The sequence below is a fragment of the Sus scrofa genome, chromosome X, assembly GCF_000003025.6.
Source record: "Sus scrofa isolate TJ Tabasco breed Duroc chromosome X, Sscrofa11.1, whole genome shotgun sequence".
In the NCBI taxonomy this organism is placed as follows: domain Eukaryota; kingdom Metazoa; phylum Chordata; class Mammalia; order Artiodactyla; family Suidae; genus Sus; species Sus scrofa.
Window position 1 is genome coordinate 16,551,131 of NC_010461.5, and position 24,263 is coordinate 16,575,393.

Consider the following 24,263-nt stretch of genomic DNA (forward strand, 5'->3'; position numbering starts at 1 on the left):
CCTTCCTAAAAGGATATTTTAAAAACCACTGCTTTTAGCAATTAGCTAATAAATATAAATTTTGGAATGCTTGAAAAACCATACAACAACCAAGAATTATAGTTATTTATTGCAGTCCAAATCACTGGAGAATATAATAACTGTCAAAGACTGTGAATCGTACTTTATGCAGGTATCACATTCAACCTTAAGTCCCTAAAGTAGGTACAACTGCCTGTTTTACAGATGAGGAAACCAAGGCTCAGAAAAGTTAGTGAATGGCAAAAGCAGGATTCAAAACCAAGTCTTTTCAGCTCCATAATTCTTTCTTCAATATTTCATAACCTCAAACAAAAGAATCCATAAGGCAGAAGAAAAAAAACCACAATAAAAAACTTAAAATAAGATGACAGAAATAATTTCAAAAATAATAATGTAAGAAATGTAAAGTTTAAAGTATCTAAAACAAAGTGTCTTACTAAATATTTGATTCTATTACAGAATTATTGATGTTGTTATGAGTGATGATGACATGGTAGTTAGATGTTTTAAAAATTCTTTATCTTTCAAGAAATATAAATATAAATATTTAGGTCTGAATTGATATATCTACAATTAGCTTCAAAATAATCCACTGGAGCCAGGGAGGGAAAGAGAGAAAGTAGTGTGTATGTGATGGGGAGTACAGATGAAATGAGACTGGCCATGAATTGATAATTTTTGAGGCTGGGCTATGGCAATATGGTGGTTCATTATAATGTTCTCATTACTCTGCTATGTTTGAAATGTTCGATAATAAAAGTTTTAATAGGTTATATTTTTTAAAAGCTTAAAAAATCCACAATTATTTATTGCTTTAAATAGAAACCCAAACAAAAACAGATAAGCATAGAAAAGCTTAAAGAAACAGAAAGCAAGTGGTTTTATTTTTTTTTTTATTATTACAACATTTTTTGGCAATGCCTGCACCACGCAGAAGTTCCCAGGTCAGGGATCAAACCTGGGGCAAGGCAGTGACACCAGATCCTTAACCCAGGAAACTCCCAGAAAGCAGGTGTTTTAAATATTTAGGCCAAAAATGAAATGTAAAGCAAAATCCTTAAGCTGATTAAAAAGGTGATTTGGAAAAAAAAAAAAGGTGATTTGATTTGGACTAAATATATGATTAGTGTTTAATACATAGAGTAACAATTGCTATCATTTACTAAGCAATTATCGCAGACCAGGTAAGTACATCTTTGATGGTTCTCACAACTCTGTAAGGTATTATCACTAGTTTACAAATGAGGAAATTAAGGCAAGACGGGTACGTCAATCTTTTTAAGTACTGTATCCTCAGCCCCTAGCAAAATGCCTGGCATACAGTAGGTGCTCAAAAAATACTTGAATAAATAAAAAAGTCTAATATCCTAAGGTTAATAAGCAGAGTCCAAATTCAAACCTAAATCTGATTCTAAAACCACTACTCAATCACATCTAAATATTTTCATAATGATTTCACAGTAAGAGTGAAAATGTTTATTTCCTTCTGTGTACGTTTCTCTGTTTTTCAGATTTTCTACAATTAGCCTGTGTTTTTAAAATAAGTCATTAAAAATAATAAATGCAAAATGGTACTGAACACTTAATCAGAGACTAACCTAACCACAAAACACAAAAGGAAATATTTTGGGAACTATAATATGAAATAAATGGAAACAAAATGGAAGGGGAAATTTTAGCAGACTAACATCAACTAGCAATAATGAACAAAGAGGACAAAGCATTACTGGTGTAACATACTAGAATAGGTAGATACTGAATTTTATAATGTAAAAAGAATATGGGTTTTTTCAACTATCTATGAAAAGTTATAAAGACTGACCGTGTTTGAAGTAATTAAATAAATACAAAATTCTTAAAAGCAGGAATAGTACAGTTCACATTTTGATTATGATTTTTTAAAATTGAATAAGGAAATAAAGTATTTATTCAGATATTAATATTACTCTAACTACTGGCTCAAGGATAAATAATAATTGCTATCATTTATGCAATGCTCATTTTTAGCTATGTTACATATATTCTCTCATTTAATCCCAATTAACCACTAATAAACCATGAGGGGTATTATTATATAAAGAAAAAAAGGTTGAAAAATAATAACTTGTACAAGATCACAGAGCTGTTAATCTTGCAGATAAGACAAATGAACCCAGTTGTGAAGCCAAAGCTCATACTACTATACAGAAATATCAATATTACTGTTAGATTGTGTCTTTTTTTTTTCCAGCCATGCCTGAGGCATGTGGAAATTCCTGGGCCAGGATGGAACCCGTGTCACAGCAGTGACAACACCAGATCCTTAATCTGCTATGCCACAAGAGAACTCCTCATATTACTGTGAGAATTCGTGTACAAGCATCTAGCTGTGCTCATTTTTCTCTATTTATAAAATAAAATTTTGTAATAAAAGTGGAAAAAACTACAATTCTTCCCTAACACATGTTGTTCTGAAAGTGTCTGTGAAATACCCTATACTAAGAAGGTAATGATTTGTTTTTCTAACATATCATTGATGCAATATTATATTTCAAAATGCATCATCTCCTAAAAGAGATTCCTTTGAATATATCCATATTCTTAATAGGGCAATTAAAAAAGGAAGAAACCATAAATCAAACTAGGAAATATAAGGTAAAGATGATTTGCCACTAAATTTATTTCTAAAAAGTCACTATTTTCTGGTACTTATTTCCTATCCATAAGAGTTCAATGGAATCTTGGCCAGCATGGATTTGAAAGTCTGCCACTAACTGTGGGCAAGCCCTTAGGCCTCTCTGACTTGTGGTTTCTTCATGCATAAAATATGTGAATATCTAAGAGCTCTTCCAGCTTAAAAATGTTATAATCTTGTGACTTCAAGGATTAAAAGTATTTAAATTTTTGTGCGGCTTTTACACCTGAGGAAATTACCAATTCTGTATAAAGCTGTTTCTATGTTATTTCTAACTCTTAATTCCTGCTTTCTTTTCTGAATCCAAAATACAGTTTTATCTATATCCTTCAGTGGTGTCTTTGTATCCAAGTGTAAAGAAGATAATGCCGAAGAATTGATTGTACAAATGTTGTCACTGAAAGCAAAGTACTAATAAAAAATAAGTAAGGAGTCCCCATTGTGGCTCAGTGGATTAAGGACCTGAGAGTCGTTTCTATGAGGATGGGAGTTTGATCCCTGGCCTGGTTCAGTGGGTTAAGGATCTTGCCATAAACTGCAGTATAGGCTGCAGACACGGCTTGGATCCAGTGTTGCCATGGCTGTGGCATAGGCTCCAGCTGCAGCTCTGATTTGACCCCTAGCCTGGGAATGTCTATATGCCATAGGTATGGCATATAGAAAAATAAAAATAAAAATTAAAAATAAAAATTAAATAAAATATTGTTTTTCTTTGCAGACTAAAGAATCTAAAGCAATTTTATAATTTCCAGAATCTAATCTTACTATTCCTTTTTTTTTTTTTTTTATTTTTCCCATGGCATGCGGAAGTTCCCTGACCAGGGATGGAGCCTGAGTTACAGCAGCGACCTGAGCCACCACCGTGACAATGTGGGATCCTTAACCCACTGAGCCACAAGAGAACTCCTTATTATTCTTATTTTACTAGTAAAGTGTCAACTTATTAAGCTCCTCTATATACTCCCAATGCTATTTCTGCCTCCCTAACACCTTCGAACCTCACCTCAATAAGGAGCTGGCAGTATTTCCCAAACCTGTCTGATGATGATCAGAATCACCTAGGATTCCTGTTAAATAAAACACTATCTGGCCTTACCCCAAACCAAAACTGAATCACAAGTGCCAGGAGCCCCATGGTTGTATTTCATTTCTTTCTCTCTCTCTCTTTTTTTGGCTGCTCCGTGGCATATGGAATTTCTGGGCGAGGGATCAGATGCGACTTAAGCCACAGCTGCTGCAATGCCGGATCCTTAACCCACTGTGCCAGGCTGGGAATCAAACCTGCATCCCAGCGGTTCTAAGACACCACCAATCCCATTGCACCACAGTGGGAATTTCATTTTTCTTTTTGGGGGGTATTTCATTTTTTAACCAGGCACCCTGGATGAATTCTGTGATGAGCTAAGTCTAGGAAATCACAGTGTAGAGAAAGCATCACTGGCTTTGGAGACTGACATAACAAACTTCAGAACACGGCTTTGCCCTTTATTTATACGTGTGATTTTGAGCAAGTTACTTAACATGACTCTCAGCCTTCTAATCCGTAAGATTTGGATATTAGTTATGCCAGAGGTTGTAGTAAAGTTCAGTATGCCTGGACATGCTGGGTATTCAGTTAAGTGTTAGCTTCTCTCCTCCTGCTCATCTTGCCAGAGAAAGCAAAAAAACCAATACTTGAGAGTATTCTGACAAGTCCTTTACCTTAATGGATCCACTTTCATTTCTAGGGCTAAAAATATGAGTATTAGATAATTCTTTAATGTACTACTTGGTTTGGCTAATTTAGGCCTTAGGAAAAAGTCTAATGATTTCTTCTGGTTTCCAGAGGCTTAATGAAACCCTCCGATAAAAAACGGATTCACCACTATTCTGGGCTTCAAAGCCAAAGCTTTATTTACTGTGACTGTGGCAAAATTATCTGAACTTCTGCTTCCTCATTGGTAAAACAAGTGGTGGTTAAATGTTTTCTGAACTGAACCCAACATATGTTACTGATAACATAACTATTAACTAATAACCATTTAAAATAATTAAACCTACACATAGTCCTGCATTCTTATGAACAAAAAGACAGTAATAATAGCTTGCAAGTGAAACAAGACAGAATGGGACTTGCTCAAATAGACAATAAAAAAGAGCTTAACATGCAAGCAAAATTCTTGTTTGTGTAGTATCAACTGTATCTTAACACAAGATGCATTAGATAAGTTTGAAGTATAATTTACGTGGGGAAAAACAATCCAAACTACTCAAATATATAACTTTAAAATTACCATAGGTATAAATACAACCTGGCAGCAAGGCTTATTTCTGAAAAAAAAATGAGAAATATAGTTTATAATTACACCTCCACAGTGAATTCTAGCTACATATGTTTTATGCACACTTTCAATAAGAATAGCCTACTAAAAATTATTAGTATTAACCGACCATATAAGCTACAAAGTAATTAAAAGAAACCTAATGAAATTAGAGAAAAATTAAAATCTGGGAACATTCATTCAAGATAGAAGGAAAAGTTTTGCTCATTTTAAAAATATAAGCAAGAAAATAACAAATCTCAAATTCTATTGAAGGTATTTTAAAGAACCATAGCTTTTCTCTCAACTTAAATTATTCTTTAATGAAACTATTTTTTCATTTAGTTCCTGCCCTTTGCTTATGTTTATGTCCAGACATTTAATATTTTACTGCTATTGTGAATGAGATCTTTTTCTCCCATTATAATTTCTAACAAGGAAAGCTATTTAATGTTTAAATATACTCTGCTTAATACCACCGTATTAGACTATCATTTAACAAACCCTAGTAGTTTCTTTAGATTACCTAAGTACATGATTATATCATCTATGAATAGTTATCTTTTATTTTATTTTTTGTCTTTTCTAGGGCTGCACCTACAGCATACAGAGGTTTCCAGGCTAAGGGTCTAATCCGAGCTGTAGCCTCCGGCCTACACCACAGACACAACAACAGCAACTCAGGATCCAAGCCACGTCTGCGACCTACACCACAGCTCACGGCAACGCCGGATCCTTAACCCACTGAGCAAGGCCAGGGATCCAACCTGTAATCTCATGGTTCCTAGTGGAATTCGTTAACCACTGAGCCACAACAGGAACTCCCCATCTTTTATCTTTTTTTTGAACACTCTGTGACTTTCTTATCTAAATTCATTAGCAAACTCTTCTAGAATGTAAAATAGAGGTGAAAACATGAGGCACAAAAAATTTTTCTTTCTTTTTTGGCCGCCCTGTGGCATATGGAGTTCCTGGGCCAGAAATCAGATCCGAGCTGGAGACGCAACCTACGCCACAGCTACAGTAATGCCAGATCCTTAAGCTACTCTGCCACGCGGGGAATCAAACCTGTGTCCTGGTACTGCCAAGATGCCACCAATCCTGCTATACCACAGCAGGAACTCCATTGGGCAGTTTTAATGAGACTGCCCATAATATGTCTCTGTCAAGCATGATGCTGGCTACTGGCCTGAGACTCTTTTTTAATACTAAGGACATAGCCTTTTATTCCTACTTTACTATTTTTAATTGAGAATAGACACAATTTTATCTAATGCTTTCTTAATTTTTTCCCAAACTCTCAAGTTAGAAATGATAATATATTCACAGGAAGTTGCAAAAATAATACAGAGAGGTCCCATATACCCTTAACCCAGTGATTACGTCTTACACAACTTCCTGCCAAGACCATGAAATTTATACTGGTACAATGCCCAGACCTTATTCAGCTATCACTGGTTTTACAGGTTCTCGGGTGTGTGTGTGTGCTCATGTTACACATTTTATCACATGTATAGGTTCCTGAATCTACCACCATAGTAAAGATACTGACCAGTTCTTTACCACCAGGATCCTGAGTGTTGCCCCTTTATAAATGAATCCTCCACTCTTTCACCCTTTTTCCTAACTCTGGCAAACACTAATCTAGTCTTCACGTCTACAATTTTGTGATTTCAAGAATGTTATATAAATGGAATCATACAATATGTAACTTTTTCCCACGCAACAAGAATTCCCTTGAGACTCATCCAATTTGTTGAGTGTATCAATAATTCATTCCTTTTAGTTTAGTATTCCAGTATTCCATGGCATGAACATGCCGCAGCTTGTTTAACCATTTACCCATTGTAGGACATTCAGTGTCTAACTTTTGGATATTACAAACAAAGCTACTATGATCATTTGTGTACAGACTTCTGTGTGGACATACATTTTCATTTCTCTGGCATAAATGCTTAGGTGTGCAACTGCTGGGTTTATGTTTCATTTTTAAAGAAATTAGCCATACTTTTTAAAGAAAAAGCCAAACAGTATGGCTTTTCCTTTCCCATCAGCAATGTATGAGAGATCCAGTTTGCCACATCCTCATCAACACTAGGTATTGTCATTATTTTTTGCCTATTCTAAAAGGCATGTAGAGATAGCTCACTATTGTTTTAATTTACATTTCTCTGATAGCCAACCATGCTGACATCTTTTCATATGCTTATCTGCAATCCATATATCCTCTTTGGTGAAAGGTCTGTTCATCTCTTTTATCCAATTTCTAATTGGACTATTTGCCTTTGTTACTGTTAAGTTTTGAGAATTCCTTACATATACTCCAGATACAAGCACTGTCTCAGATATAGGTGTGTAAATATTTTCACCCAATCTATATCTTGTCTTTTCATCCCCCAATAAAATCTTTTTTACAGAGCAAACATTTTAAATTTTGATAGAGTTCAATTTATTTTTTCTTTACGGATTATACTTTTGGGGTTTCGTCTGTGAGCCCTTCATTAAGATCAGAGTCCTGAAGATTTTTAAGTTGAGGTTCACTGTTTTACCTATGGATGTTCAACTGTTCCAAGTACCACTGTTGGAAAAAACTATCTATCCTTCCTCCATTGAATTGCTCTTGCAGCTTTGACAAAAATCAGTTGGCCATACCTATATGGGCCTATTTCTGGGTTCTCTATTCTGTTCCACTGATCTATATATTTGTCCCTTCAACACCACATTATTCTGATTACTGATAACTATACAGTAAGTCACAAAATTGGGTAAAGTGATTCCTTTCACTTTAACTTGTTGTAGGAATTTTAGTTCCTTTATCTTTGCACATAACTTTTAGAATAAGCTTGTTTTAAACCTATAGAAGAATTTGGGGAGAACTGACATCTTTACTATGTTGAGTCTTCTAATCTATGAACACAGTAGACCTCTCCATTTATTTAGACCTTTAATTTTTCAACATTTTCTTTTTAGTTTTCAGCATGCAAGTCCTATACATGTTTTATTAGATTTATACCTAAGTATTTTTTTTGAGTAATTACAAATGGTACTGTATTTTTCATTTTGGTTTCCACATATTCATTTCCTTACTCCTCTGGGCTGATCTTGTATCTTACAACTTTGCTGAACTCACTTATTCTAGTTTTAAGTAGATTCCTTGGGATTTTCATTGCAACTGTCACTTGCAAATGAAGACATTTTTATTTCTTCCTGTCCAATCTGTACGTCTTTTAATCATTGCCTTTTCTTGTCTATTACAATGTTAGGAACTTCTAGGACTACGCTGAATAGCAGTGGTGAGAGTGAACATCTTTGCTTTGTTCCCGACAAGGAGAAAGCATTTCACCGTTAAGTATGACATTAGCTGTAGGGTTTTTGTAAATGTTCTTTATCAAGTTGAGAAAATTCCCCCTTATTCTTAGTTTGCTAAGTTTTTATTATGAGTGAATGTTTGTTTTGCGTATTAATATGATTTTTCTTCAATTTTTTAACATGGTATATCAATTGATTTCTAAGTATTGAACCAGTTTTACACCCTTGGAATACAACCCACCTGGTCATAGAGTATAGTTCTTTCTATATGTTGTTGGATTGGTTTTGCTAATATTTTGCTCACAGTTCTGTGTCTATATTCTTAAGGGATATTGGTCTGTAGTTTTCTATTCCATACTGTCTTTAAATTTTGGTATCAGGTAATACTGGCCTCAAAAATGCATTGTATTGTGGCACAGTGGAAACGAATCCAACTAGGAACCATGAGGTTGCGGGTTCAACCACTGGCCTTGCTCAGTGGGTTAAGGATCCAGTGTTGCCATGAGCTGTGGTATAGGTCACAGACGTGGCTCGGATCTGGCATTGCTGTGGCTGTGGCATAGGCCAGGGGCTATAGCTCGGATTAGACCCCTAGCCTGGGAACCTCCATATGCTGTGAGTACAGCCCTAAAAAGGCAAAAAAAAAAAAAAAGTGCATCGTGAAGTATTTCCTCTTTTATTTTCTGGAAGAGAATGTGTAGAATTCATGTTACTCTTGATCTTCCAGATCTTTTTATCATTTCCTTTCTGCTTGAAGAACGATCATGTAGTCATTCTTTCATGGTCTATTACAGACACATTCTCTTAGCTTCTCTTCACCTGAGACTGCTTTGATTGCACCTTCATGCTAGAGGGGTATTTCCACTGGTATAGAATTCTGGGTTGCTAGTTTTTCTTCAGCACTTAATCTATCATTTCCTTCTGTCTTCCATGGTTTCTATGTGGGACCTACTGTCGTTTCCCTATAGGTAGTACTTCTAACTGCTTTTAAGATTCTTTGTCCTGGAGTTCCCGTCGTGGCACAGTGGTTAACGAATCCAACTAGGAACCATGAGGTTGCGGGTTCGATCCCTGCCCTTGCTCAGTGGGTTAACGATCCGGCGTTGCCGTGAGCTGTGGTGTAGGCCGCAGACGCGGCTCAGATCCCGCAAGTTGCTGTGGCTCTGGCACAGGCTGGCGGCTACAGCTCCGATTAGACCCCTAGCCTGGGAACCTCCATATGCCTCGGGAGCGGCCCAAGAAATGGCAAACACACACACACACAAACATGGGCTCTAGGAAGGCGTGGGCCCTTATTGAAAAAAAGATTCTTTGTCCTTTAACCATGGTAAAATACATGCAAGATTAAATTTACCATCTTAACCATTTTTTGGTGTACAGTTCAGTATGTTAAGAATATCCATATTGTTGTGCAACCAATCTCCAGAATTTTTTCATCTTGCAAAACTGATACGCTATATCCATTAAACATCTTGTCATGTCCAAAAGTTTGATTTTGATGTGTCTAGTTATGGATTACTTTAGATTTATCTTGCTTGAGGTTCAGTCAGCTTCTTATATCTGTAGTTTATATCTTTTGCCAAATTGTGGAAATATCAGACAATTATTTTTTCAGGTTTACCTTTTTTCTTTGCTTCTGAGACTGTGATGACATGAATTAATACTATAATAATTAATAATCTTTTGTTAATGTTCCCCAGCTCCCTGAGGCACTCTTCAGATATTTTTCGGCTTTTTTTTTTTTTTTTTTTTTACTCTGCTGCTCATTTTGGGTAATTTCTATTGATCTTTTTTTTGGCCACTCCCACAGCATGTAGAAGTTCCCAGGCCACGGATCAAACCTGAACCACAGCAGTGAAAATGCCAAATCCTTAACCAGTGAACTCCCTATTGCTCTATCTTCAATTTTATTGACTCTTCCCAGTCATCTCCATTCTTCTACTGAACCCATGTAGTAATTTTATTTCAGTTATTGTATTTTTCAGTTCTAAAACTTCCACTTTGTTTTCTTTTTGAGATTAATTTTTCATTTGTTTTGAATGTCTTTGTGGTTGCTTACTGAAGTATTTTTATGATGGCTGTTTTAAAATCCTTGCCAGATAATTCCAATATCTGAAGCATCTCAGTGTTGGTATCTGTTGTCTCTTTTCTCATTGATGATGCAATTTTCCTAGTTCTTACTCTAAGTGAATTTCAACTGTATAAAGGACATTTTGGAGATTTTAAGACTCTGGATCCTATTTAATCTTTCCTAGCAGGCAGTCTACCAATTGAGGTGTAGTGTGAGAGCAGGCTGAGTGTGTATGTTCAGCTTCCTGCTGGGCTCCGCCAACACCACCCTGGCAAAAGTGGAGCAATGACTCACATTGCTTTTCTGCAGATGGGTGGGATGGAAGTTCAGCTTTACTCTTGTTCTCAGTGAAAGTGGGGCACCAACCTGCATCACCTCATTGCCTCTGAGTAGGGGTGTAAGCTCAGCTCCCTGACAGACCCCACTGACAACAGGAAGAGAGGAAGTGGAGGGTTGACTCACGCAGCTTCAAGGTAGAGTGGAAAGTTCAGCTGCCTGAAAGGTCCAGCTGACAGCGGGGAAGAGGACAGGGGGAAGTGGAGTGCCAAGCAGACCTGCCAACTACCACTCTGTGCCACCTTATAGATGCCACATGGGGCTAGAGGCTCAACTACTCACTCAGACCTACAACAAGGTGGGGGGGAGGAGTGTTGACCATGCCACCTCCAACCACCTTGTTTTGCCTTGTTAATGCTGGGTGAGGGTGAAGGCTCAGCACCTCACCGACACAGGGCAGAGGGAGGCTTGTGGGGACTAGCCCTGCCTCACACCACCTCATCCTGTCTCACTGCTCCCAGGTTGGGATGCTCCCAGATCAGCTGGCTGCTGGACCCTGCTGACATTACACTAGTGAGAACACCAACTCCTCCTGCAGGAAGTGGGACACAGGTGGTGGTAAGGGAAGATCAGGTCCTTGGAACTCCTGCCAAAACCATCCAGCAGGCAAAATCAAAGTGCTGTCCACTTTTGACAGACAGAGAAGGGGAGATCAGGGCCCCGATCTGCTCAGTGAACACTGCTGGGTGGAAGAATCCAAGTACTGCCATATGCTTCTTCGGAGTGTGAGTGAGTGTGTGTGTGGGGCAGGGGGGGGGAGGTGGTCTGTGGATGCTTGGCTACAGTAGGGTAGGTATTGCCCCACCCCCCAAAAAAAGGTTTACTGTTGTTAGCCTACCCTTTCCCCAATCATCTGGCTAAAGAGAATAGGCTTTTTCTTGGAGCTCTTTTTGTCCATGTCAGTTGGTGTTTCCAGGTCAGAGGCTTTTATGTGAACCTGTACAGGCTATATGGAAGACAATAAGAACACCCAGGGAACTCACTATTTGTGTCATTCCTTTAGTCCCAAAGTCATAGGCAGTGTGCCTTCTCATTTCCACCTTTCAGAGTGTTCCTGTGCTTGTTTATTGTGTGATGTCTTAGGTGTTTTAGTTGTAAAGGAAGACCTAGGAGGAAAAGGGCTCCTCCATCTTGGCAGAACCAGAAGTCTCCTCCAAGTGATTAATTTTTATGTTGAAAATAACATTTTCTGCATGTGTGTGTTATGCATATCAAAACTTTATTAGGTGTTCAGGGTAATGATATTTATTTTCCAGATTTCCACATTATAGTTTAAAATGCACTATGGCAAACTGCTACAACATCACAGATCATAATTTTCTCCCTAAAAATCTAATTACATCTGTTTGAATCATTCCTGGCTAATTTAGAATGCTTCGTGTTATTCAACTGCCTCTACCTCAGTAGTTTTAGACTCTAATAATCCACAGGAAAGAATTCTATTTCATTCATTATCACCTAGTACTATACAATACAAACAGAATAGCCAGGGGAAAAAGAACACTTTGAAACTCATTTTAAGCTTCTCTTTTTAATAATCCAAGGTAAATCCTACTTTTAACTTGCCTGTGATATTTCCTTCAGTAACCTCCCTTACTGCTATCAATAACCACTATGATAGTTATTCTTGAATTATACCGAGAGCCAGCAGGAAAAGAAGCAAACAGGGGTTGTGTTTTGCATTTTTACTTCTTTAAATGAAACATCTATATATCTCACTTAAAGAGATGGATACTTGAAAATTCATTTATTTGTTCACATGTAATTTCAAACATTCTAGACTTTATGTTTTGGTTGACCTTCAATTAATACCTGTACTCTTGCTTTAAATAAGAAACTAAAGAACAGTATAACAAGATTGAGGAGATTGCTAAGGAAAAATATCACTGCCTCGATATTTGCTTTCTTTCTACAATTTTTTCATAATTAATACTTTAACTCCTTGCTGCATTCCTCTACAAACTCCACTCTGGCTGGGAGAAGGGGTGGGTCCAGGTGATGAGGTACTCTAAGACACTTCCATAGAATGTAGGGCCCTATTCACCCAGTTGGAAAGCCACTGTTACAGAAAACGCTATTTACCATGTATAAAAATGAATAAAATCTTTTAAAAGTACAAACTGAAACTAAGTTTTCTGAGAACTGTCTATATAACATGACGTAAAGATCTTCTGTCTCAGCATTAGAGCCAAACTCCACTCAAGTCCCCAAATCAGTAACAAAATAAGCACAGGAATCAATTATGGATATAAGTAGACAATAAGCACATGTAAAGATCCTTCACATCTTTAGTCATTAGGAAAATGTAAATCAAAACCACAATGAGATACCACTTCACACACACACTAGTATGGTTATAATGAAAAAGACAGTAACAAGTGTTGATGAGGATGTGGAGAAACTGAAACCCTTATACACCGCTGGTGGGAATGTAAAATGGTGCAAACAATTTGGAAAACAGTTTTACAGTTCTTCAAAATGTTAAATATAGACTTACCATGTAACACAGCAATTCCATTCCTAGGCATATACTAAAGAGAGCTGAAAACATGTTCACATAAAAAACTTGTAGACAAATGTTCATAGCATTATTTATAATGGCCAAAAAATGAAAACAACGTAAACGCCCACCAACAGATGAATGGATAAACAAAACAAAACTGGTGTATCCTCACAACGGAATTTTACTCAACCAAAAAATGAAGCACTGGGACATGCTATAACACTGATGAGCCCTGAAAACACTATGATAAGTGAATGATGTCAGACACAAAGGCCACGTATCATGATTCCATTAATATGAAATGTCCAGAAAAGGCTAATCTATAGAGACAAAGTAGATTATTAGTAGCCAGGGGCTGGGTGAAGGAGGGAATGATTAGGGAGTAACTGCTAATGAGTATAGGATTTGAGGGACTATAAAGATGTTCTGGAACTAGACACAAGTGAGGGTTGCACAATTTTGGGACTATACTAAAGACCACTGAATTGTGTACTTTACAAGGCTGAATTTTGTGGTCTATAAATCATATCTCAATTTTTAAAAGATTAACTAGGGCTATTTAACCTAACAGTTTAAAAACCCAAAGGGGGGAAAAAAAGCCAGTAATGATTGTGTAACTTTTCTTTAAATTTCCTTTTCCTTTATGGCAGCAAGATAACTGGCAATTTTTTTAGGTTTAGCCAAATTCTGTTTTCTGGTACCTTGAGGGAAAGTCAAACAGATTTTTCTGAAAAGAAGATGTGAATATAAAAAGGTAATGATTTAATAAGCTGCAATTAAAAAACAGAGCACAGTTACTCAAGCACACACCTAGGGGCTTCTGTAAGAGGTGTTAAGTAACATCTGAGCAGCTCCCCTTTTCCAAATACAGTAGTTTCTGTTTCAAATGCTCACTTGTAAGACAGCTATTTGGAAATCTCAAAAATTTTCCCATATGATGTCACAAATGCTCTTTCTCAGGCTAGCTCACAAAAGCCTATTTAAGCCTGGGGGAAAAATATCAATTTTAGTTTTCTAAGTCAACCTATACATTCCCATAAAAACATCTACTCAATGTAAACCACCTGGAACCATTCTTCCTTAAGAGATGTCCTCTAGACTGTCCACTCACCTACATGCTGTTCTCAACCCAAGCAGGGCAGTCTAGAGGAAAATCAATGGAATTTGCAATTTGTGAGACTTGGCCTTTGAACCCTGCCTCCTCTACTTAATAGCTATGCAACCAAGAGCAAGTTACTTAACCTCTCTAGGCTTCAGTTTCCTAATCTGTAAATTGAGGCTAAGTATGTCTACCTCATCCAAGTTGATATACACAAAGCATCTAGTCAGAGAGGGCAGTCTGTAAATGCTAATCTCCAAGATATATCAATCTACTTTCCCAGTTTAATCAGCACAGTATAGTGAACATAATGCACCATTTTGGATAGCTAAATTTTCCCCATGCTTCGATGTTATCACTTGAATGAGAAATGTCACTGTAAACAGCAAAGGTGTAGAAAGTTCAGAACAGTTATTTGAGGAGCATGTACCACTTAGGGCTTCAGGGTAGAAGAGGGACAAGATAAAGCTGATTAAACATAATCTGCAAAAGCATATTAAATATATTCTTCATTTAGAAAAAGCTTTAGCCTAATAATTTCAAAATAAAAATAAGAGAAGGTAGAGGTGAAAAACACTAGTGTAGGAAAAACGGGTTCAATTTGTTTTAAGCCTACAATCTACAACTGTGTTGTTCAATGTGGTAGCCAATAGCCACAGGTGACTATTAAAATTTGAATTAAGTTAATTTAAAAATTCAGTTTTTCAGCCATACTGGACATGTTTCAAGTGCTCAATGAGCACATGTGATTAGTGGCTACCGAACAGTGCCCATCTAGAATTTTGTTTTTATTTTATTTTAGCTTTTTAGGGCTGCACTAGCAGCATATAGAGGTTCCTGGGCTAGGGGTCTAATCAGAGCTACAGCTGCTGGCCTATACCACAGCCACGGCAACGCCAGATTCGAGCCGTGTCTGCGACCTACACCACAGCTCATGACAACACAGGATCCTTAACCCCGCTGAGGGAGGCCAGGGATCAAACCTGCAAACTCATGATTCCTAGGAGGATTCCTTTCTACTGTGCCACAATGGGAACACTTGTTTTTATTTTAAAGTGATTACTTTATGTTGTTTTTGGGTAGACGCCTCTGCTTCTAAACATGAAGACATGAAATAACATTATGGGTAACTGATGATTTATTTATTTAATTTGTCTTTTTAGGGCCGCACCAATGGATTATGGAAGTTTCCAGGCTAGGGGTGGAATCGGAGCTGTAGCTGCCCGCCTACACTACAGCCCAGCAACACAAGATCTGAGCCAAGTCTGTGAACTACACTGTAGATCATGGCAACACTGGTTCCTTAATCCACTGAATGAGGCCAGGGATCAAACCCGTGTCCTCATGAATACTAGCTGGGTTCGCTACTGCTGAGCCACAAGACAAACTCCAACTGATGATTTCACAATAAGTTCTGCTAGATTTCTGGAGAGAAGATTTTTCCCAAAACACTATACCTGAGATGCACTTCAGTCTATTAATGTCAAAATGATCTTTTGTTTCAAGCTATCATTTGACATCTGCTTCTAACACATATCAAATGACTGAACCAAGTTTCCTATAACAAGCTTTGCAGGCCAAAGGATTAGAGACAAGTTCACAGAAATTTAGATGACCAGGTCAGATATGAAGATGAGATCATCATCATATGTAAGACTGTAAAAATAAACGAGGTGGATAAAACATAATTAGTTTTTAAGGTATGTAAGAAACCATACATACAGTATTAGTTAAGATGGGCAAATCTGATTTGTCATGCTACCACTATAATTCTACTTATACTAATAAAAGAATGGTACAAAGTATACAAGTGCTTTTGGATTTACGCATAAATGTACGATTATCTAAAATTCAGGAAACTAGCATTATTTCATGGAAAACAAAAACACAAAAATACTCTCCAAAAGACAATGTGGTGAGCTGACTCCAGGTGGGGCAGTAGGCTAGCTTTCAGTCTTGCAGCTATCTGATCTCTAGTTCATTCACATTACTTTCTAGCTGATACCTTCAAGAGGAGAGGGTAAATATTCAGAGTAGGTAATGCACATAATTGAACCACCCATTATGGTATGCTGAAGCATAAAATCACTGTTTGTTAGTAGGTAATATGCCCATTAAATACCCCTGAATCCAGAGCTATGTGTATATGATGGGCAGAGATTAAAAAAAAAAAGGGGGTGAGCAGGTCATTTTACATGATTTGGTAAGCTGTAAGTGTAAATTTTTTAAAAGATGAAGTAACAATGTTTCCAAATTAACAACAGCTGCATCAAAAATCATTAACCCCAGCTGTTTTCTAGTATCTACAAGTTTGAAGCAATTAATTAAAAAATAAGAATGGAAGAGGTAGACAGATTGACAACAGCACTAAGTAGCAAATAAAAGAGTTCCCCAAAACGACAGATATTAAACATAAGTTACAGAGCAAGTCAAGTTATAGTCGGGGCAATTAGATTGATATTAAGGTAGAATATGACCATTAATTTTCAGAAGATTGAATAAAAGTTTAAATTATTTTAAAATATTTAAATTATTGCATTTAAAATTTCAGTCACTATCAAAATGGAAAATTGTTTCACAAATTGAGAAAGACTTCAATTCAAAATGAAATAAAAACTCCTGACAGTTAAAGAAAAGGAAGCTTTGATACAGTCAATTAAACATAATAACTCATTTCCAGGCAATACTGGATCAGGTTACTGCAGTTATCAGATTTTCTAAAACTGTGCTCTGCACAGCACTTGTGTCCTTTGAGACTTCAATAGATGGTTCATGAAAAAGGGGTGCTGATATAGAGCCTCAAATGCTGTGAGCAATTTCTTTTTTGCAGATTCATCACATACATCATCATCTTAAAAGTTCTAAGTTATGCAATAGAGACATTGGTCAAATTTCATTTAAATTCACAACCCTCAAATTTATTTGATTTTATCATGCTCCTTCGCTTTTTTTTTTTTTCTAGAGGTGGGAGATGGATGTTGGAGCAGAGACACACTTTGAACATTTTCAGACTTCTCAACTGAAAACACCATACATACTATTGAAAGTTCCTTAAGTACCAATACCACATAACAGAATAAAATCCAAAGGATTGTATTTCTAGACAGGAAAACCCAGTTATTCAGGGCATATCTGAATAACCAACCAAAACAAATGTGTTTATAGTAACAAGGAGGGAGGTGTGCCATATTAATTTCTGTCCCTAAAAAATGAAATTAACAAAATTGATCCTAAAATATAAAAAGGTGTGATTTTCTTTTGGTACTTTTTAGAAAGTAAGTTAAAATTCCACCTATTGATGCTATATATTGATTTTATCCATTCAGAGACACACTTTCTTCAAGTGTTGACATATAGGGTAATACACCATATTTCATCCATTATAAGACACCACCATGTGTAAGATACACTATTCTCTTTTAAATCTCTAAGAAAAAAAAAAACCCACTACTAATTAAACAATGACATGCATGGATCCTGAGAAGGCTTCCAATTTGAGCAATGCTGAAATATGAACATACTTTGCTTTCTTCCTTCTTCCACTCATAGTGTTCAAAAATGTTTCCCCCCTTTAAAGACATCAAAGAGGAGAACAGTACAAAAAAAGAACAAGATTCAAGAGATTTCTGTTCACCTTACCATTACAGTTATATTCAAATATTATAAAGGCTCTGTCTGAACAGATCAAACAAACCATTTTTAATCATTCTGTTTGATTCCAAAAAAATTACTCCAGAAGAAAAACACAGAACTTCCTAAGACAGTTCTGTTTGAGAGATGATTCATTATAACTATTACTTATTAAACACTTGATATATGCTTAACATATATTATCATTTACTTCTCACCACAGCCCCATGAGGTAGATATTATTTTCATTCCTATTTTATGGATTAGGACATTGAAGCATAAACACATTAAATAACTTGCATAACAAGATATTAAGCGGCAGAGCCAGGGTTCAAACCCAGGTCTTCATGGCTTCAAAGCTTATGTTCATCAACACTTTATCATATATCCAAATTATCTCATAAAGTGGACTAGGTAAAATTGTAATAATTAATTGCTAGTAACTAAGGTATCTGTTTAAAGCAGCTCAGTGTATGAAACGAGCTTTTTTATATGGATATATTTTACCTTGTTTTACACAACATATATAGCATGTTTGTTTCATCAACTTGACACATTTTACTTAATTAAAATTTACAGTTATTTTGTCTTTGCTTCTGTGCTATTTGGTATTACTGAAATACAGAAGTATCTGAGATTTGCTGTTACAAATTAATGACACAGGAAATTTTATCAACTCTGAAAGAAGGAGCGGGCATCTAATGTCAAGTGTTAAAATGCAATTGCTTATTTTTTCCTTCTATTATGTGAACTCTGGAATGGGATGTGTAAAATATACATTTGCTCAATTCCATTCTGAAGCGTCAAAACTTTTATCCATCAAAACACATATACAACTGAGCACTATCACACTCATGCATTACCAAGAGATCAAGATGTCACTGTTGTACACTGTAATCTGAACCACTGGGTCTAAAGCATCCAGTCTGCACTGGACAAACTGGGCCACTTGATGTCACCCAACATTCCCAGCCTGGCAGGTCACATGTCCTTGAGCACGGAACTCTAGAGCAAATCTTGTGAATGATCACAACGGGATAAAATTTTTAGTGGATAAATTTTTAAAAAATCTTTAGAGCAACTTTTCTGAAACTCAGACATCTGATAAATGATCTGCTATATTTTTGATCATTCTATAATTTACTCAATGTCATGTCCTTGGTCAAGAGTGTACAACTCAATTATGCCACTCTTCTTACATAAAAATAGATACTCATTGTGATCTCCAGAAACATACTAATGAAAAGGCAAAGTCTGCTTATACTTGTTCCTTTAATTGGCTAAGTTTCTCTCTATATTTAAAATGTGAATGCAGCAAAGAAGTTTCACATTTTGGATCAACCCCATTAGTATAGGATCAAGCTGCCAAAATGAAGCAAACCCTCTTAAATTTTAGTTTAACAAGAACTGATATCCAATATTATAATCACTGAAAACAACAAAGTGTTTAATAATGTTTCACAGTTACTTGACAGTTGACATGTAACAATACCTGTCCTCTCCTCAGATCTTCACTTTGGGGAAAGAAAAAAACCTGAAAGGTGGTAAAAATGAAACAGGAAAAGGAAAAGAAACTTAATAAAACATTTTTTTTCAAAACCAAAGATCACACTTTAATAGAATGTTTCTCCCTACAAATGAAATATAAGAGATACTGGTATAGTGGAAATACTACAAAATCCAATATAATCTTTGACGTTAAAAATGGTTGCACACCCACTGAAAATGGTTTCCAAAACAAGGGTCTCATTTTTTTTTTTTTTGGACATGCCCATGGCATGTGGAAGTTCCTGGGCCAGGGATCAAACCTGCATTGCAGTTGCTACCTGTGCCACAGCTTTGGTAACACTGGATCCTTAACCGGTTGCACACAAGGGAACTTCCAAGGGTCTCATTCTTTATAAATACTTATATAGTTAATATTTTTCAATGTCTTATGGGTAACTTGTTATTTAAAAGAATGAAAGTATCTTTTTTTTTTTTGGCTGTGCCCCATGGCATTCAGAAGTTCCACGGCCAAGGATCTAGCCTATGCCACAGCAGTGACCTGAACCACTGCAGTGACAATGCTGGATCCTTAACCCAGTGAGCCACTAGGGAACTCCGAGGTAGCTATTTTTACATAACACATTTCTATAAAGCAAAAATAAACCTCTTTAATTTTATTATTTTTGAAAATTGTTCATATTTAGAGTTACTATAATTTATCTTTACTGAAACTGAGAAAAAAGTGTCACTTTAGTTCAGGCTTATGATCCAGTAAACGTCCCTGACAGCAGTGGCAAGGAGTTTGTAGAAGAGAACAGCCACAATTCTTTGATATCAACCTCCTAAACAGTCAAATATTCAAAAACATACTAGCATCTTTAAACAACTAATTAAAGAGTTCTGAATTCACCTGGACTATTTACAAAGCTATTTTGTTTTTAATCCTGCACCAACCTTGGTTCTGCTTACATAGCACTTGCTTTATTATCCTAAATTTGCTTCTTTAAATACTTGGCATAGTTCTAGCCTATCATGTTCTGACCCATGTTTGAGTTCAACCACAAGGGTTTTTTTGTTTTGAACACCATGAGACCCATGTGAGGTCAAGAAGACATGTAAAGGAATGAAGAAACGGATGGTACTTTTGGTGAAGTACTCAGGTCTTTAAAGATTGTTCATATTTCAATGGAAGATTAAAATGCTAAGAACAGGTGTTCCCATTGTGGCTCAATGGTAACGAACCCAACTAGTATCCACGAGGACACAGGCTCAATCCCTGGCCTTGCTTGGTGGGTTAAGAATCCGGCGTTGCTGTGAGCTGTGGTATAGGAAAAAAAAAAGATCTAGGTCAAGAACCAACTATAAAAAAATTATAAAATGCTAAGAACAGAGATAAGATAGATAATTACCCTATTCCTGACCTTCATAATTAATTCAGCGGTAATGGGGGGGTGTCTATGCTATGTATGTGCCATGCACTGTATTAAGTGTTGAGGATATAAAGGGAAAAAAAAAGTCTCTGCTTTGAACAATTCAACCTACCAGGAAGAGACCAAAAAGGTAAATTTCTATAGAGATCAACCCTGAAATCTTATACTCTGAAGAGAAATATTCTGGTGTTTTTACTCAAATGACTATTTTAAAAATTATTTTATTCTAGTAAAATACAATTATTTCTGAGAACTTACTGGGGAAGAGATGGCATAAAAGTAAGCATAATATTAAGTTCAATATTACTTTTGAATGAAAATCAACCTTTTCCTTACCGACCTCAATATTTTGCAACATGAATCACAAGTAATTTACTTGAAACAGCTGAAAAACCAAAGGCAATAAAATATCTAATGGCAATATGTTAAAATCTAGTTTTAATAAAGCTAGGCAACACTGGCTCTGATTGATTGACATACCTTATACCAGAATCTCAAGACAATTACTTTAAAATGGCAAATTGTGGAAACCTATCTGCCATGTTCTGGAAACCATGACAGTAACTGAAATAACTATGCTTTAACAAATGAGACATCTCATAATACCATAACTGTTTCTGAAAAATACATGACCTCTAACTACTGGCTTATTTATTTATACTCTGCTTTTTCCATAAAAGATATGAAGCAGTTACTCGAATATAAAGCAAAGCACATGAATTATATTCACTTAGCTTTGAATCATGGCTCTGCCATTTACTATTTATAATCTTTGTGCCCTTAACTTCTGAGATCAGTTTCTTAATCTGTAACAATTGGGACCATAATCATACTCTGTTGGATCACTGGAAGGATAAAATGAAATAGCATGTACTACACTATCTGGCATGTAGTAGGTGCTAAATAAACATCAGCTCTGTGCCTTCCTAATCCAAATGTGTACTATATAGAAAAAGGATCAGGTGGAATTTTAACTGATTTTTAAACACACTGATGTGTGCCAAGCAGAAATGTGGACTGATTATGAGTTGCAAATGTTAAAGTTTGCATCTAAAATTCAGGCTCAAAGCAAATTCAATTTCTTTCCACAAGGTCGGCACTTAGAGACATTTTATTAACATTTAAGCTATATTATTTAATGCAAAATGTTTTCTGAAGAAAAAAACGAATGAAATGAGCCTCAGACACCCTATTTTTCATGCTATCCATTCAAAAGCTGATTAAACATTCTAAATTTGATTTTCTTATTAAAAATTTTACAGTATCGGTCTGGCTAACAATTTTAAATGAAATTCTCGTAATTCTGCCAGACTTTAAAGCATAATTTCCTTTACGAAATTTTTGGCTTAACATTTATCAATGTCTTTTCTACTGAAGAGCAGTGTTTCATTTAGGTTTTAAAAATGTGATCCAAGTCTCAAAATACTAAGCACCAACCATAAGCCACTATTACAACTCTGCCTGCGGTATGGAGAGCAAGTAAACATTTTACACAGCAGCGGAGGTGACTAGGAAAAAAGTGAAAAGTGATTTGAACTGATCCCTGTCCCCCTCCCCCTCCTTTATACCCGAGAACGCAAGCGTCCCGCATCTCAGATCAAACTGAGCCTGGGTCTTACTGACGTAACCAGTAACCCTATCCACCTCTCACACTGCGGAGGCCGGCAGGGCAGCGGCTGCCGCCAAGTACACCACTCATCAGAGCCTGCCCCATTCCACCCCCGCGCTTCAGTCATGCTTTCCAGAAATGGGGTCACTCACTCAGTAACTATTACACACACGCAGCCTACCATCCTGTAATCCCCCAAAGTCCGCTGTGGGGATATAAGACAGCAAAAAGTCAAGAAGGAAGAATCACAGACGCGCCACCATCAGGAATTGATTTTCCACTCCGGAGAGGAGCGCTGATGCCCTGGAATGGGTCTTGCCCGGATTATTTTCACAGACCCGAGTTGGTTCTGGGACAGGGGTGGCTGCGAAGAGCCGGGGAAATGCTGGTGTGCCCTGTTTAGGTACACAGTTTGGGTTTGGGTCACTTGGGTGGGTGTCTCGGGGACGGTCATCAGATTCCGGGCGAGGAAAACCAGAAAGCCCTTTACCGCGGCTGCCGATCTCCTTGAAAATCACCCTCTCACCTCTACGGACAGGAAACTCATGTTAAACTCGCAGGGACGGGGTCCTCGAGCTCAGCGACCTCAGAAACGGGGCGGTGTGTGTGTGTGTGTGTGTGTGTGTGTGTGTGTGTGTCTGTGTTCAGGACCCCAGGCTTCCACTTTCTCCTTTGCAGCAGCAGAAACCGCTGCTGCAGTTGCGGGGGGGGGGGGAGGCAAAAAGTCTTGGTTGTCCTGCACCCCTTCCCCGAAACCCCCAAAGGTCGCCACCCCTGTCCCGGGGCGTGCCTGCCCCCGCGTGCACGGCTCCCCAGGACAACCCCCGCCCCCCGCCGGACTCCAGAGTCCCCGCTCCCCAGCGAACCCAATCCACACCCCTCCCGCATTTCCCAAAGTCACCAGGGTCCAGGGAAGCCCCCGACCAGGCAGGGCCGAACTTCGTAACTCCTCGCCAGCCCCCGCTCCGCCTCCCGCTTCCCCCACGCAAAGTTGATGAAAATCGGCTGCTCGCAAAGCCCCGGCGCCCACTCCCAACCCCACGCGCCACCACACCACAGCCCCCAGAGCGAGGGAGGGGAGAGGAGGGTGCGGGTGGAGGAACAGAAGGGCAAAGACACCAACCCCAACTACCCAAACCGGAACCCCGGACCGAGGGGAGACGCGAAGGGGCCGAGTGGCCGGCTCCGGGTAGGGAGCGAACAGGCAGGGGCGCGGGGAGGGGGGCGCGCCGGCCCCGGCCGCCCGACTGCACTCACCTCAGCGCTGTCGGACGGGCTCTCCACAGCCATCTTCTGCCACGGGTCCGCCAGCTGCGCCAGCGGCATCTTCCCCCCCGGCCCGCCGCCTTCACCGCCTCCTCCCTCCCCGCCCGCCCCGCGGCCGGCCCCGCTCCGTCGCCGCCCGAGCCCCACGGCAGTAGCGCCGGCGGCAGCTGCAGCAGCAGCGGCGGCGGCTGCTGGGTAGAGGGCTCGGCGCAGACACCGACCCTCGAACGCCGCGCGCCCGGCTGGAGACGCCCGCGCGCCGAGCGAGAGCCTCGCGCCGCTGCCGGGCACCGGGTCTCGCCCCTTTCTTCCTCTCCTCCTTCCGCCGCCGGGACTACAGCTCCGCCCCCCCCCCCCGCCGGTTCCCGCGCCCGCTCCCAGCAGAACAGCAGCCCCCGCGCGCTCCCCCACTTCCGCTCACAACATGGCGCCTAAGCGATACCTGTCTCTCAGAGCGAGGCTCGGGCGCCGCCGCCACCGCCGCGCGCACCCGGGGGCGGGGCCTGGGAAGACACGCCCCCGGCCGC

The 24,263-nt window shown here is 38.5% G+C and overlaps 1 protein-coding gene across 9 annotated transcripts in view; it reads right to left on the bottom strand.

Annotated features, from left to right (window-relative positions):
* RPS6KA3 (ribosomal protein S6 kinase A3) overlaps nt 1-24,263 on the bottom strand; it is a 124,454-nt gene that overhangs the window by 98,730 nt on the left and 1,461 nt on the right. For 4 of the 9 annotated variants that reach the window (XM_021080349.1, XM_021080346.1, XM_021080344.1 and 1 more), the window contains exon 1: nt 23,728-23,839. The exons of 1 other annotated variant lie outside the window; for it this stretch is intronic. Coding sequence is in view for 1 of the 8 variants with exons in the window: in XM_021080343.1 (XP_020936002.1) it covers nt 23,728-23,796 (69 nt within the window). In the remaining 7 variants the exon portion in view is untranslated. Of the gene's footprint in view, nt 1-23,727; nt 24,086-24,178; nt 24,229-24,263 lie in introns of those variants that run through there. 4 more of the 9 variants (XM_021080347.1, XM_021080350.1, XM_021080351.1 and 1 more) reach the window with 4 other exon arrangements.